We start from the raw sequence: 14,474 nt of genomic DNA, 5'->3' as shown, positions 1-14,474 counted from the left end.
GCTGGGGGAAAGACAAAGCCCCGCGCAGGGCTGCGGCGGCTGCCCGGGCAGCCCGCAGGCGGCGGCGGGGGGGCGGCGGGGCGGCGCGGGCCGACCCCTCTCCCGGGCGCCGCCGCCACGAGCGAGCACCGGGGCCGCCCCGCCGCCGCTCCTCGCCGAGGTAGCGGCGCGGCTCCGAGAGAAAAAAAAAAAAAAACCAAAAAAAAAACCAAACAAAAACCCACCCACCCAGAAAAGGGCAGCCCCGTGAGGAGCCCGCTGACCACCGTCCCTGCCGGGGAGACGAGAACCGGCGGCAGCCCCGCCGGTCCCGGGCCGGGCCGCCCGCCTGCCTCAGCCCGCCCGCCGCCGGCACCAGGCGCTCCCTGCCGCGGCCGAGCGCCGGGCCGCCACATCCCCCCCCCGACCGGGCCGCTGCCCGCCGGCCCCCGGCCGCCCTTCAGCCCGAGCGCGCCGCCGCACGTCCCGGCCCGAAAGTCTTCCGGGCTCCCGGCGAAGGCTCCGCACCTCCACGGCCGCTCCAGCGCGCCGCGCGGGCCGGGAGTGAACCCGCCTTTCCCGGGCCGGATGCGCCATCTGCCCCTACGCACGAGGCCGGAAGCCCCGCCCCTAGGGGGTCAAAGCCGCTTCTGCGCATGCGCCGCCCTCGGTCGGCCAGAAAGGCTTCTGCGCATGCGCCAAAGCGGGATTGCGTCATCGGCCCAGACGCACGGGGCCGGAAGCCCCGCCCCCTTCGGCGTCAAGCCGCGTCTGCGCATGCGCTGCCCTGTTGATGGAGCGCTGCTGCCATCTAGCGAAATATATTTGGGTACTGCAGCCGGCCCGGTTGGTGGAGCGCTGCTGCCATCTAGCGAAATATATTTGGGTACTGCAGCCGGCCCGGTTGGTGGAGCGCTGCTGCCATCTAGCGAAATATATTTCGGTACTGCAGCCGGCCCTGTTGGTGGAGCGCTGCTGCCATCTAGCGAAATATAATTGGGTACTGCAGCCGGCCCGGTTGGTGGAGCGCTGCTGCCATCTAGCGAAATATATTTGGGTACTGCAGCCGGCCCGGTTGGTGGAGCGCTGCTGCCATCTAGCGAAATATATTTCGGTACTGCAGCCGGCCCTGTTGGTGGAGCGCTGCTGCCATCTAGCGAAATATATTTGGGTACTGCAGCCGGCCCTGTTGGTGGAGCGCTGCTGCCATCTAGCGAAATATAAAGGGTACTGCAGCCGCCCGGTTGGTGGAGCGCTACTGCCACCTAGCGAAATTTAAATGGGTACTGCAGCCGGTCCTTTCGGAGGAGCCGCGCGCCGCGCGGGCCGGAAGTGAACCCTCCTTTCCCGGGCCGGATGCGTCATATGCCCCTACGCACGAGGCCGGAAGCCCCGCCCCTAGGGGTCAAAGCCGCTTCTGCGCATGCGCCGCCCTTGGTTTGCCAGGAAGCCTTCTGCGCATGCGCCAAAGCGGGAGTGCGTCATATGCATGCGACGTGCCCGGAAGCCCCGCCCCTTTGGCGTCAAGCCGTTTCTGCGCATGCGCTGCCCTGTTGGTGGAGCGCTGCTGCCATCTAGCGAAATATAATTGGGTACTGCAGCCGGCCCTTTTGGTGGAGCGCTGCTGCCATCTAGCGAAATATTTTTGGGTACTGCAGCCGGCCCTGTTGATGGAGCGCTGCTGCCATCTAGCGAAATATATTTGGGTACTGCAGCCGGCCCTGTTGGTGGAGCGCTGCTGCCATCTAGCGAAATATATTTGGGTACTGCAGCCGGCCCTGTTGGTGGAGCGCTCCTGCCATCTAGCGAAATATAATGGGTACTGCAGCCGGCCCTGTTGGTGGAGCGCTGCTGCCATCTAGCGAAATATAAAGGGTACTGCAGCCGGCCCGGTTGGTGGAGCGCTGCTGCCATCTAGCGAAATATTTTTGGGTACTGCAGCCGGCCCTGTTGGTGGAGCGCTGCTGCCATCTAGCGAAATATATTTGGGTACTGCAGCCGGCCCTGTTGGTGGAGCGCTGCTGCCATCTAGCGAAATATAATTGGGTACTGCAGCCGGCCCTGTTGGTGGAGCGCTGCTGCCATCTAGCGAAATATAAAGGGTACTGCAGCCGCCCGGTTGGTGGAGCGCTGCTGCCACCTAGCGAAATTTAAATGGGTACTGCAGCCGGTTCTTTTGGAGGAGCCGCGCGCCTCGCGGGCCGGAAATGAACCCACCTTCCGGGGCCGTATGCGTAGCCCATACGCACGAGGCCGGAAGCCCCGCCCCTAGGGGTCAAGCCGTTTCTGCGCATGCGCTGCCCCTGGTTTGCCAGGAAGCCTTCTGCGCATGCGTCAAAGCGGGATTGCATCATATGCATACGACGTGCCCGGAAGCCCCGCCCCTTTGGCGTCAAGCCGTTTCTGCGCATGCCCTGCCCTTACTCCGCATGGGGCGGTGCTGCCGCCTGGCGAAAACAATTGGGTACTGCAGCCCGTCTATCTAACAGACTGCACAGTTTATTATAGGAATGGAATCAATAAGGGAACTCTGCCCACGGCCCGTTAGGAAGTTGCCTGGCTTCACATCTCGGTGGATGAAGGTCTTAGAGCGAACATATTCGATTCAACTAGTCTAGAGAAAAAGAAAGAAAAACAAAAAAAATCACTTGAGAGACTAGGCAGACGCTTTTTTTTCCTTATAAAAAGACTAGCAACATTGTCTTAATGAGAAAAGAGGTCATGAAACTTTTTATTGTAAAATGTAAGGGCATGAAAGAGAACATAATTCGATAGACAATACATAAACCTCTCCAGCTCTTTCCCCATGCCTATTTGACATTTCTTTCCAAAAACTTTCTCTGGTGAACGTCTTTTGTCTTTGAGCAGTGCAACAGATGGTTTGCAAACAGCACAAGTCTGCTTTTTAACAATCATTTAAGACTTTGTAATCACTTTAGATGGGGCACTTTGTACTTAAGAGAAACAAAACCCATTTTGAGTCTTTCCTTTAATGATACAGGCCTATTCACCTTTACATTAGAGAAACAACCTATTTGGTTCTGATCTCTCAAGGAATCTTAATATTCCAACATACTGCGTCGTCAACATCAACAAAGCAGGTTCCTACCATTTTGCCAGCGAGCAATAGGACTGTCTCGAGACTAAGTTTCCTTGAACAAAAACCGAAGAGATCTTCAAGACTCAGTCCAAATGGCTCCATCACCGTTAAATCGCAGTCCCCTTCGGCTCCACACCACTTCGTTGTGGCTCAGACTATTCCTATGTAGCCGAATGGTTCTTTTTTGCCTGCGTAATAGGTTACGACGTGTGAGATGATTCCAAAGCCGGGAAGGATTGAGATGTAAACTTCTGGGTGGCCAAAGAATCAGAACAGGTGCAGCCAATAAAGGCTTCTGTCATCACTCAGGTTGGTGGGAGTGGGTGTCTTATGTCCCTCCTTTTCATCCCTCCAAAAAGTAGGTGAAGTGAAGCTTTCCCTGGAGTATGAAATCCCTTAGTGTGTCAGAGTAACTGCCTCTTTGCTGTACTTTGCCCTGAGGCACAAGGAAGACCGCAGCTGAATGCTAGGACTGCTCCGGAGGGGGAGGGATGTGTTGAAAAACTGCCCAGAAGAAGCTCTGCATCCCTGTTCCACAGATAGCTGGAACAGGCCTGAAGGGAGGATTGCAGAATTCAAGGGGTGAGTGCTAATGCATTGAAGTGGTCCCCCTCCTCCCCCCCCCCCCCCCCCCCCCCCCCCCCCAACAGCATGTTCTTTAGGAGAGCACTCAGTTTGGGACACACTGCCTGCTGCCGTGCCCTTGTACTGCAGCTGGTGTCTCCACTGGAAAGGCTGATGGGTCGCCTAAATCTGGGAACTTAGTACACCAGTGAAGTCCTCCTGTATGGCAGTAAGAGAGGGAGACACTGATAATCAAAAGCACACTGACACCTTGCTGTGCCCTGCTTTTGTCTGTCCCGTGGCTGAGCAGGTGTTCCATGTGCCACTGGAGGAGAGGAAATACAAGGACATGAATCAGTTTGGAGAAGGCGAGCAGGCCAAGATCTGCCTTGACATCATGCAGAAGACAGGGGCTCACCTGGAGCTGTCTCTCGCAAAGGACCAGGGCCTTTCGATCGTGGTCTCTGGCAAGCCAGAAGCAGTCACGAAGGCTCGGAAGCAGATTGTCGCTCGACTGCAGACTCAGGTGAGGGCATCTAACTGTTTCTGCCTTCGTCTTTGCTCTTCCCCAAGACTCGCAAATGCTCTGAGACCCTTGGGCCCGTGTGCTTGTAAGCCAAAGAGGTATGTTGTTACGTGACTAATTCAGCTTCGCCATACGTTTTCAAAGCACCCAATTGGCAATTTGGAATGGGAATGAGGCTTCAAATAGGGTTCCAAGTTAATTACAGGCCGTGGTGTTGCATGAAGCGTGGAGTCTGCCATCTCTGGAACATTTGAGTTGCAACCAGTGACTTTGTGCTGAGGTGCTGGTGCAGGAGCCTCACACACAAAGCTAGTAGTGTGTGAGAACGGGACTGTGCTTTTCCTGAAGTCCTTCAGAGGAGAACGTGGAAGGCTGGGAGAAAGAAAAGTAGAGAAAAGGAAGTCCTGCCAAAAGCCAAAAGCTTCGGGTCAGGGTTCTGCCTTGTGTAACTCAAGGCACACTGGTAAGGAGCCACAACCCTGTTGTTTCGGTTGCTTCAGTCCTCTAGGTTTTGATCTCTTCCCTTATGGTTCTTGAGCTCATAGTCAAGGTGGTAGCTCTTGTTAGGATGTATCGCAGCCAGGTGTTGCAGTGTGTTTTAAAGTATAATGCCAAAGGTAGGTAATACGATGTTAATACCATGTCTGCTTAGCGCTGTTCAGCCCCTGTGTCATACCCTGCCAGAGGAAAGAGAAAGGAACGAAACCCTACATCCACAAAGTGCATCTGAAAAAACAGTTCAGGTTGTGCCGCCACAGATCCATGAGCCACTGTTCTCAAATATACCTCCTACTGCCCTGGCCCCAGGTCTGGAAGCTGTGTCTCTGTTCCAGCTTCTCTTAGGCTTGGCTGGCTTCAGGACAGGAACACAGAGCTGAAAAGTCACACCGAGTGATCTTTTCTTCACCTTTTATTTTTCCATTATAGCTTGCATTTTCATTGTCTGATTGCTGTTAGTGGTTACCTAATCAGAGGGATCAGGAGCACGATAGCAGTCATCAGCTACCAGACCTGCAAAAACTCAATGAGAAGGGAAGAAGTCGGGAAGCCCTTGTATAGAGCATCCCTTTAATGGTAGATTGAGAAGGACCCCTTTTGCATGTGGGGCCTTCTAGAAGCAGTCCCAGGAGCCGCATGTGCTACACTTGAAGACACCTAGCACTTAAGTAGCGGTAAGCATGTGCTAGCTGCCTGCCTCCTGCAGTAGGTTTCTGGTGTTGAATTTCTCTTTCCTAGGAGTCATACTGTATGTCTTGTTCTCTGTAGCCTTGGCAGCAGATGTCAGAGTTCAGATAAACTCCAGCTGTGCGCTGCCATCTCAGTTGTTGTCCGGTGTCTTACAGTGGAGGAGAGGCACCTCCTCGTCTGTGTCGGAAGGCCTTTGCTAATTCAGAGTACTGCTCCTGTGCAAACAGAAGGGTTTTGAGGGAAAGGTGGGGTTTATACGCCTGGCATGGAGGCACTGTAGATCAACTGGTACAGTGTCAGCCCTCGGACAGAATGTGCTGGGAAGGCGTTGTGTTTGCTCTGAGGAGCAGTACCACTGAGCAGCGTCTACCTTGCTTTCCCTGGCTCTGTTCCTGTGGATCTGCCAGTGCAGGCAAGGCTTTTCACAGATGCTTGGTTCTTCTGCCGCAGGCTTCAGCAACAGTTGCCATCCCCAAGGAGCACCACTGTTTTGTCATTGGAAAGAAGGGTGAGAGGCTGCAGGACCTGAAGCTCAAAACTGCAACCAAAATGCAGGTCCCCCGCCCAGATGACCCCAGCAACCAGATCAAGATCAGCGGCACTAAAGAAGGGATTGAGAAGGCCCGGCACGAGATCCTGCTTATCTCCGCTGAGCAGGTACCTCAGTATGATCTCTCTCATGGCATTAGCTGGTCAGCCATTTTGCTTCCCCACGGTACAGTCGGAGTTTGCAGCCACCGTGGCTACAGTCAGTGGCTAACGTTAGCCTGAACAGAGTGGTATACTGTGCCACTCGCCGGCTGTATGAGCACCGCTGCCAGGTCCTGAAACTTCTTGTGCTGCGTTTTGTCCATCTCTGAGGCCAAAACAAGCATTTGATAGTTGAAGCGACGCGTCTTAGGTGCCAGCTGAGATAAGGCAGGAGATCACAGGGGTGAATATCGTAAACAAGGAGCAGCAGCAGCAACCATATTTGTAGATGGAAAGAGGTGGAGATCTACAAGCCCGCAAACTGAGAAGGTTGCTTGGGCCAGAGTGTCAGGCAGGACAGCCCTGGGAACTTAGCTGTGCCTGGCAGAGACTGTAATACAGAGGGCAGTTCCCACCAAGGTCTGTTGTGGGCTCTTCCAGGATAAGCGTGCCGTGGAGCGGCTGGACGTGGAGCAAGTGTACCACCCTTTCATTGCTGGCCCTTACAACAAGCTGGTGAGGGAGCTCATGAAGGACACAGGGACGCGCATCGACATTCCTCCACCCAGTGTCAACAAGACCGAGATAGTCTTCAGCGGAGAAAAGGAGCAACTAGCCCAGGCTGTGGCTCGAGTTAAGAAGATCTATGGGAGGAGAAGGTACGGATGGTCCATAAAGCTTCCCACCTTCCCCTGGCACCCGCTCCTAGGCACTCTTCCCTTCGTGTTCTACTTTTGTGCATCCCTCTGTTGCACCTGGCTCAGCAGCCCTTGCAGTACATGACCCCGAATCCTACCGTTTCCTCACTCGGCAGAGTGGGAGCTGGGCTGATACTATCAGGGAGGTGACAGATTTCTCGCTTTTCTGTATCGTGGGACTTAGCAGGCCACCAAGAGCTCTTGTTCACACCGGTGCTACTAAGGAAGGAAAGAAGCGTGAAGTCTACAGTGGTGGCCAGCTGACAGTATCAAAGTTGCTACCTAAGTAGAAGTTGCTGAAGAGTGAATGTCACTCCAGTTTATTTCCCACAGCCAACGCTGCTGTGAATATCCTTGTTGTGGGTTGCTGGGCTGTTTTTCCTCGTGGTTAGGTCTGTATTTGTACCAGTCCGGATTTCAACAATCGGCTTATAGCCTGCACAGTGTTGCATCACAGCACTGCCTGGGAGACGGCTGGGAGCTGAACCCTGTTGTCCAACGGGGGGACGGGGACGACGACAACGACATGCCTGTGTGTGTGTGTGGTCTCTTGCATGCCGTGTCCCAGGGAGCTTGACCCAGCATGCTAGTTTTGTACTTGCCCTGTGAATTTTTGAGCACAAGGCTTTCTGTAGGCAGGGGTCCAAGGGGTGCTAGGGTGCTGCCGAGCCACTGTGCTCAGCTTGGCTTTGCTCTTTGCTGGGTGCAGAGTTTGACTGCATCTTGTGCCTCTTCCTGTCGCTCTTGTCCTTCCCCGCCCCCTTGTGATTGATGCCTCAGTGTCTCTGCCCCTACAGAAAAAGAAGACTACTACTCTTGCAGTGGAGGTGAAGAAGTCCCAGCACAAGTATGTCATCGGCCCCAAGGGGAATTCCCTGCAGGAGATCTTGGAGAAGACTGGAGTCTCTGTCGAGATCCCACCCACTGACAGGAGCTCGGAGACGGTGATACTGCGAGGCGAGCCTGAAAAACTTGGGCAAGCATTGACTGACGTCTATGCAAAGGTACTGACAAGATGGGCTAGGCCTCCTCTGAAGGTCCCATGAAGATCCATTTGTGAGCACTGACAGGTGTAGCGGGGGTGCTCTCTCTTGGGCCATTAGAGGTGCAGCTTAGAAGTCAATACCGGAGGTGCAGCGTGGGAATTGGAACTGAATTGTTGTGAAGGCCTCTTCCAGTTTGTCCATCAAACAGCTTCTCTGTTTTTCTGTCTCTCAGGCCAACAGTTTTACCGTCTCCTCGGTCTCTGCCCCCTCTTGGCTTCATCGTTTCATTATTGGAAAGAAAGGACAGAACCTGGCCAAAATAACTCAGCAGATGCCAAAGGTATGGATGAGCTGGTTAGCTTAGCACCCCCGGCGTAGAAAAAGGTTTAGTCCAGATCACTCGTCACGGAAGAGAGAGGTGTCTTCTAGCATGGGTAAACCCAGGGGGAAATGACACAGATCTTTGCTGTTCAAGGGAACCCTCTCTTTTACTGCTGCAAACACTGCTCCTCCTATGTTATTGTCATGGGTTGAGCCCTTCCAAGGAAGCTTTATGTGGTGCTGTTTTGAGAACTGATGTAGTAGGATACCTGGAAATGGCGAGTGCAGCAAGGCTTCTCCCTGGGGAGTTAGACGGTATCTAGATAAAGGCTAGATGAGTAAACTTCTCCAAAGCCGTTGCAGAAACCGGGGCAGCACCAGAGCCTTGGGCTCTAGGCACTGCCATATGGCCGAAATTGTTAAGTTTCTGACTTGTAAAATTGTGGGGATTTGGTTTGGGCTTTTTGGGAAGGAGCACATCTCTCAGTGGCAGGGATCGATGGTGTAGGCCTGACCAAGAGCATTGGCCTGGCTTGGATCTTGGCAAATTCTGAAGAGATTCATTGTCCTTCACCTCAAGGTTCACATCAAATTCACTGGAGGAGAGGATAACATCACTTTGGAAGGACCTACAGAAGATGTGCATGTGGCTCAGGAACAGATTGAAGCCATGCTCAAGGAACTGGTGAGCTGCAGTTACTAGTTCCAGTAAGAAACTGGGGGAAGAAGGGGCAACAGAGCAGAGGTGATGAGGTGTTTGTCACATCCATAGGATGTCTTGACATGCTTAATCGAACTTGCAGGAGACAAATTGTGTGGCAGGTGGATGACACCCCTTGGTTATGAACCTCATCCATAGCATCCTTGAAAAGTCAGCATTAATTTTTTTGGTGCGGAGAAGGAAGGATTCTCTTGGTTATAGCTGGAGAGGCATAGAAGTGAGTCTTTTCAATGTTTCATGAGCACAATGCTCTCTTCTCAAAGCAGAGGAATGCTTGTGCTCTGCTGAAGAGCAGAAGTGCTTGTAGCTGACCGCTGGTGAGTCAGTGCCAATACTGGCAGTAGGCAGTTACTTAGGGCACGAGACAGAAGCGGTGGCCTGTCCTACCTGGCCCTATATAATATAATATATAATATTGGACATACATACGTATATAGATATAGATATAAAAATATAATTCTTTTTAGATCCACGGGATGGATTACGCAATAATCAAGGCTGACCACCAATTCCACCGACACCTCATTGGCAAGAACGCAGCTAAACGGTAAGTGGAGTGCCTTTCTAGTCCTTCCCATGCTCACACTCTTCGTGTTTAGTAGATGGTATCAGGGGCTCTGTAGCTCACCCAGTGTGCTGTCTCCATCACATTTCCTCTGCTTTTCTGGAGTGGTGGTGGTACAAGGAGAGAAATGGGCCGTGAGGCCTTGCGATGGCTTGAACGTGTGAAAGTACCTTGGGAGCCTGAACAGTAGTGGAATTACTTTGATGTGTCCTGGAGGAATTTTTTTTTTTTCCACACGTTGCTCTGTGCGAATGACATTTTAGCAGCCAGTTGTGGGTGGTGGAAATGTGCTTGGTGAGCTTCTCCCTGTAGAGGAATGAAGGCGGTGGGTTGATTAGCATTGATAACACGCAGCTGTGGCCTTGCCTCAGAGGCAGTGGGTTGATTGACATGGACGATGTGCAGGTGTAGCTGGTTCCCGCTAAGGGGTTAAATAGCCCTGTGGCTTGTGGGAGAGGGTGTCAGCTGGAGGAGGAGCAGTGTGGTCTGGCCTCTGGAGGAAGGTGCTACAGCACCGGCAGTAGAATATGGCCAATGGTAAAGCCTTGTTGCGGTCTGTTAGTTTGATAGTGCTGCAACATGTCCCCATGGTGAGTGAGTAGGATGTGATGTTTGGGAGACTGCAGGGTTTGGGCTCTCGTGTTCCCTTGTAACCTTCTGGTGCGAGTGTGTGCCCCTTGCCCACCGAGCACTTAGATCTCATGACAAGTGCAAGTTCCTCTTCACAAATGTCTTCCTCTGTTCCCTCGGGTAGCCCTTCTCTGTCAACGCAGAGTGAATTTTGTCTGGAGAAAAGAGGGACAGTGCTGGCAAGTAAACCGTCGGGCAGCAAACCGCTAAGTCAAAGTAGATGGCTCTCCGGCTGAACACTCAGTGTGCCCTCTGTTCCCATCAGGAAAATGAACACGCTGCGGACCTAATCGTTGAGCAGAAATTCCACCGGACCATCATTGGGCAGAAGGCTGAGCGGGTCTGGGAAATCCGGGAGCAATTCCCAGAGGTAAGGCTTTGTAGGAGAGGAGGAATCCAGAGGGGTTATTTCCTACATGGGTAGTAGGCCTGTCGTCACAGAAGTCGTAACTTTAGTGGCTCTGTAGCGCAAGTGTCTGAGAAGATAGTTCTTTTAGCCAGAGGCCGCTAACACGGTTCCCCGTTTCTGAATGGGAAAAGGGCATGAGTAGGATCCCCCCAACCTTTGCATGTGTCTGACACAAGGGTTCTTGCTTTTGCTTGAGCTAACTAGAAATGACCGCTCCTGCAGGTTATCATCAACTTCCCAGACCCTGCACACAAGAGTGACATCGTCCAACTCCGAGGTCCCAAAAACGAGGTGGAGAAGTGCACCGAGTACATGCAAAAGATGGTGGCAGACCTGGTAAGGAGGTCTTCTGCCTGCTCTTCCCTCCTCCGTGCCTGGATAACCCTGGGGCAAAGCAGAGCTCTACTGGCTTGGGTAGAGCTAAAACACCTCAAGAGGAGGGAGCTGTCGGCGCTGTTTTGGCTGAATGGAGGCAGGGGGTAGTACCTGTTATGGGAAGGCTATAGGGGAACGTCCTTGCCTTTGTTTAGTCTTACAAAAGTCCCTCGTATAGAGAACTTCCTTGGGTCTAAGCCTGTTTTCAAAAGCTCGTTTATCAGAGCTCCTGAAGTCGGGCCTCCCTTGCCACGACAGTGTAATCTTCAGTTCTCCCTTCCTTTCTCCCTTAGGTTGAAAACAGCTTTTCTATTTCTGTCCCCATCTGCAAACAGTTCCACAAGAACATCGTAGCGAAAGGAGGTGCCAACATCAAGAAGGTGAGATATTGTTCCTAACACAGGTGGGCCATGGCGGGCCGGGCCGTGGCGGGCCAGGCCAGGCCGTGGCGGGCTGGGACGGTCTTTGATGGGCCGTGGTGGGCCGGGACGGTCTTTGATGGGCCGTGGTGTGCCGGGACGAGCCGGGACGAGCTGTGGCGTGCCAGGGTGGGCCGGGGCGGGCCAGCAAGGGCTGTGGTGAGCTAAGACAGGGTGGGACGGGCCAGGACGGGCTCTGGTGGTCTGGGACGGGCTGGGATGGGCTCTGGTGGGCCGGGCCGGGCTCTGGTGGTCTGGGCCGGGCCGGGCCATGGTGGGCCGGGCCGGGCCGTGGTGGGCCGGGCCGAACTGTGGTGGGTTGTGGTAGGCTAGGACAAGCTGTGTCTGGGCGGGGACGGGCTGTGGTGGGTTGTGGTAGGCTAGGACAAGCTGTGTCTGGGCGGGGGACGGGCTGTGTCTGGGTGGGACCAGCTGGGACGGGCTGTGGTGGGCCGTGGTGGGCCGGGACGGGCTGTGGTGGGCCGTGGTGGGCCGGGACGGGCTGTGGTGGGCCGTGGTGAGCTGAGACAGGCCGTGGTGGGCTGGGACCATCTGGGATGGGCTGTGGTGTGCCGGGGCGGGCCGGCGCGAGCCGTGGTGTGCCGGGGCGGGCCGGCACGGGCTGTGGTGAGCTAAGACGGGGGTGGGACGGGCCGTGGCGGTGTGGGACGGGCCGGGACGGGCCGTGGCGGGCCGGGACGGGCCGTGGCGGCCGTGGCCTGCCGCGACGGGATGTGGCGGGCCGTGGCCTGCCGCGACGGCCCATGGCGGGCTGAATGGGCCGTGGTGGGGCCGTAGTGGGCCGTGGCAAGCCGTGGCGGGCAGGGAGGGGCCGTGGCGGGCAGGGAGGAGCCGTGGTGGGCTGGGACGGGCCGTGGAGGGCTGTAGTGGTCCGGGACAAGCTGTGGTGGGCTGTTTTGGGCTATGTCGTGCTGTGGTGGGCTGTGGTGGGCTGGGACGGGACGTGGTGGGCTCTGGCACGGAGTGGCGGGGCTGGGGCGGGCTGGGACGGGCCATGGAGGGCCGTGGTGGGCTGGGACATGCTGTGGAGGGCTGTGGGGGGCTGTGGGGGGCTGTGGAGGGCTGTGGAGGGCTGTGAGGGGCTCTGGCGGGCCGTGGTGGGCCGTGGTGGGATGGGATAAGCTGTGGTCGGCTGGGACGGGCTGGGACGGGCTGTGGCGGTGTGGGACGGGCTGGGACGGGCTGTGGCGGTGTGGGACGGGCTTGGACAGTCCGTGGCGGGCTGCGGTGGCCTGTGGCGGGCTGCGGTGGGCTGGGACGGGTTGGGAAGGGCTGGGACGGGCCGTGATGGGCTAGGACGACTCGTGGTGGGCTGGGATGGGCTGTGGTGGGATGGGTCGGGCTGGGTCGGGCTGTGGTGGGCTGGGACATGCCGTGGTACGCTGTGGTGGGCTGCGGTGGGCTGGGACGGGCTGCGGTGGGCTGGGACGGGCTGCGGTGGGCTGAGACGGGCTGCGGTGGGCTGGGCCGGGCCGGGCCGTGGTGGGCTGTGGTGGGCTGGGACGGGCTGTGGTCGGTTGGGACTGGCTGGGACGGGCTGTGGTGGGCTGTGGTGGGCTGTGGTGGGCTGGGACGGGCTGGGACGGGCTGGGACGGGCTGGGACGGGCTGGGACGGGCTGTGGTTGGCTGGGACGGGCTGTGGTGGGCCGTGGTGGGTTGGGACTGGCCGTGGTGAACTGTGGCTGGCTGTGGTGGGCTGGGATTGTCTGGGACGGGCTGGGACGGGCTTTGGTAAGCTGGGACAGGCTCTGGTGGGCTGGCAGGGGCTGTGGTGGGCTGGGCCGGGCCGGGCCGTGGTGGGATGGGACTGGCCGTGGAGAACTGTGGCTGGCTGTGGTGGGCTGTGGCTGGCTGTGGTGGGATGGGACAGGCCGTGCTGGGCTGGGACGGGCCGTGCTGGGCTGGGACGGGCCGTGCTGGGCTGGGACGGGCCGTGGTGAGCTGGGACGGGCCGTGGTGAGCTGGGACGGGCCGTGGTACGCTGGGACGGGCCGTGGTGGGCCGTGGTGGTCCGGGACGGGCCGTGGTGGGCTGTGGTAAGCTGGGACGGGCTGTGGTGGGCTGGGACAGGCTGAGATGGGCTGTGGTGGTCTGGGACGTGCTGTGGTGGGCTGGGACGGGCTGGGATGGGCTGGGACGGGCTGTGGCTGCTGGGACGGGCTGTGGTGGGCTGGGACGGGCCGTGGTAAGCTGGGAGGGGCTGTGGAGGGTAGGGACGGGCTGGGACGGGTTGGCACGGGCTGGGACTTGCTGTGACAGGCTGGGACGGGCTGCGGTGGTTTGGGACGGGCTGTGGTGGGCTGTGGTGGGCTGGGATGGGCTGTGGTGGGCTGCGACGGGCTGTGGTGGGCTGGAACCGGCTGGGACGGGCCGTGGTGGGATGGGACGGGCCGTGGTGGGATGGGACGGGCCGTGGTGGGATGGGACGGGCCGTGGTACGCTGGGACGGGCCGTGGTGGGCTGTGGTGGGCCGTGGTGGTCCGGGACGGGCCGTGGTGGGCTGTGGTAAGCTGGGACAGGCTGTGGTGGGCTGGGACAGGCTGAGACGGGCTGTGGTGGTCTGGGACGTGCTGGGATGGGCTGGGACAGGCTGGGATGGGCTGGGATGGGCTGTGGCGGCTGGGACGGGCTGTGGTGGGCTGGGACGGGCCGTGGTAAGCTGGGAGGGGCTGTGGAGGGTAGGGACGGGCTGGGACGGGTTGGCACGGGCTGGGACTTGCTGTGACGGGCTGGGACGGGCTGCGGTGGTTTGGGACGGGCTGTGGTGGGCTGTGGTGGGCTGGGATGGGCTGTGGTGGGCTGTGGTGGGCTGCGACGGGCTGTGGTGGGCTGGAACCGGCTGGGATGGGCTGTGGTGGGCTGGATCCGGCTGGGATGGGCTGTGGTTGGCTGGGATGGGCTGTGGTGGGCTGTGGTGAGCTAAGATGGGCTGTGGTGGGCTGGGATGGGCTATGGTGGGCTGGGACGGGCTGTGGTGGGCTAGGACGGGCTGGGACAGGCTGTGGTTGGCTGTGGTGGGCTGGGATGAGCTGGGACGGGCTGTGGGGGGCTGGGACGGGCTGTGGGGGGCTGGGACGGGCTGTGGGGGGCTGGGACGGGCTGTGGGGGGCTGGGACGGGCTGTGGTGGGCTGGGACGGGCTGTGGTGGGTTGGGACGGGCTTTCGTGGGCTGTGGTGAGCTGAGACAGACTGTGGTGAGCTGTGGTGGGCTGGGATGGGCTGGGACGGGTTGAGGCGGGCTGTGGTGTGCTGGGACGGGCTCTGGTGGGCTGGGACGCTCT

At 57.6% G+C, this 14,474-nt stretch overlaps 1 protein-coding gene and 1 long non-coding RNA gene across 2 annotated transcripts; one reads left to right on the top strand and one right to left on the bottom strand.

Annotated features, from left to right (window-relative positions):
- Positions 1 to 2,690: 2,690 nt before the first annotated feature.
- Positions 2,691 to 3,222, bottom strand: LOC130141818 (uncharacterized). Its single transcript, XR_008819183.1, has 2 exons — positions 3,089 to 3,222; positions 2,691 to 2,990 (listed from the first exon to the last, which is right to left on the bottom strand). It is a non-coding gene; the product is annotated as an uncharacterized LOC130141818 (long non-coding RNA).
- A 30-nt stretch (positions 3,223 to 3,252) lies between these two features.
- Positions 3,253 to 8,160, top strand: LOC130141817 (vigilin-like). The gene is given in 9 exon segments (XM_056323062.1): positions 3,253 to 3,271; positions 3,351 to 3,388; positions 3,954 to 4,169; positions 5,808 to 6,014; positions 6,489 to 6,695; positions 6,698 to 6,706; positions 7,543 to 7,749; positions 7,964 to 8,067; positions 8,127 to 8,160. Coding segments are annotated over 9 exon segments (1,041 nt in total).
- The last annotated feature ends 6,314 nt before the right edge of the window (positions 8,161 to 14,474 follow it).

The sequence above is a fragment of the Falco biarmicus genome, chromosome 21, assembly GCF_023638135.1.
Source record: "Falco biarmicus isolate bFalBia1 chromosome 21, bFalBia1.pri, whole genome shotgun sequence".
In the NCBI taxonomy this organism is placed as follows: domain Eukaryota; kingdom Metazoa; phylum Chordata; class Aves; order Falconiformes; family Falconidae; genus Falco; species Falco biarmicus.
The sequence above is the reverse complement of the archived record's forward strand: the minus strand, read 5'-3'. Positions and strand labels throughout refer to the sequence as shown.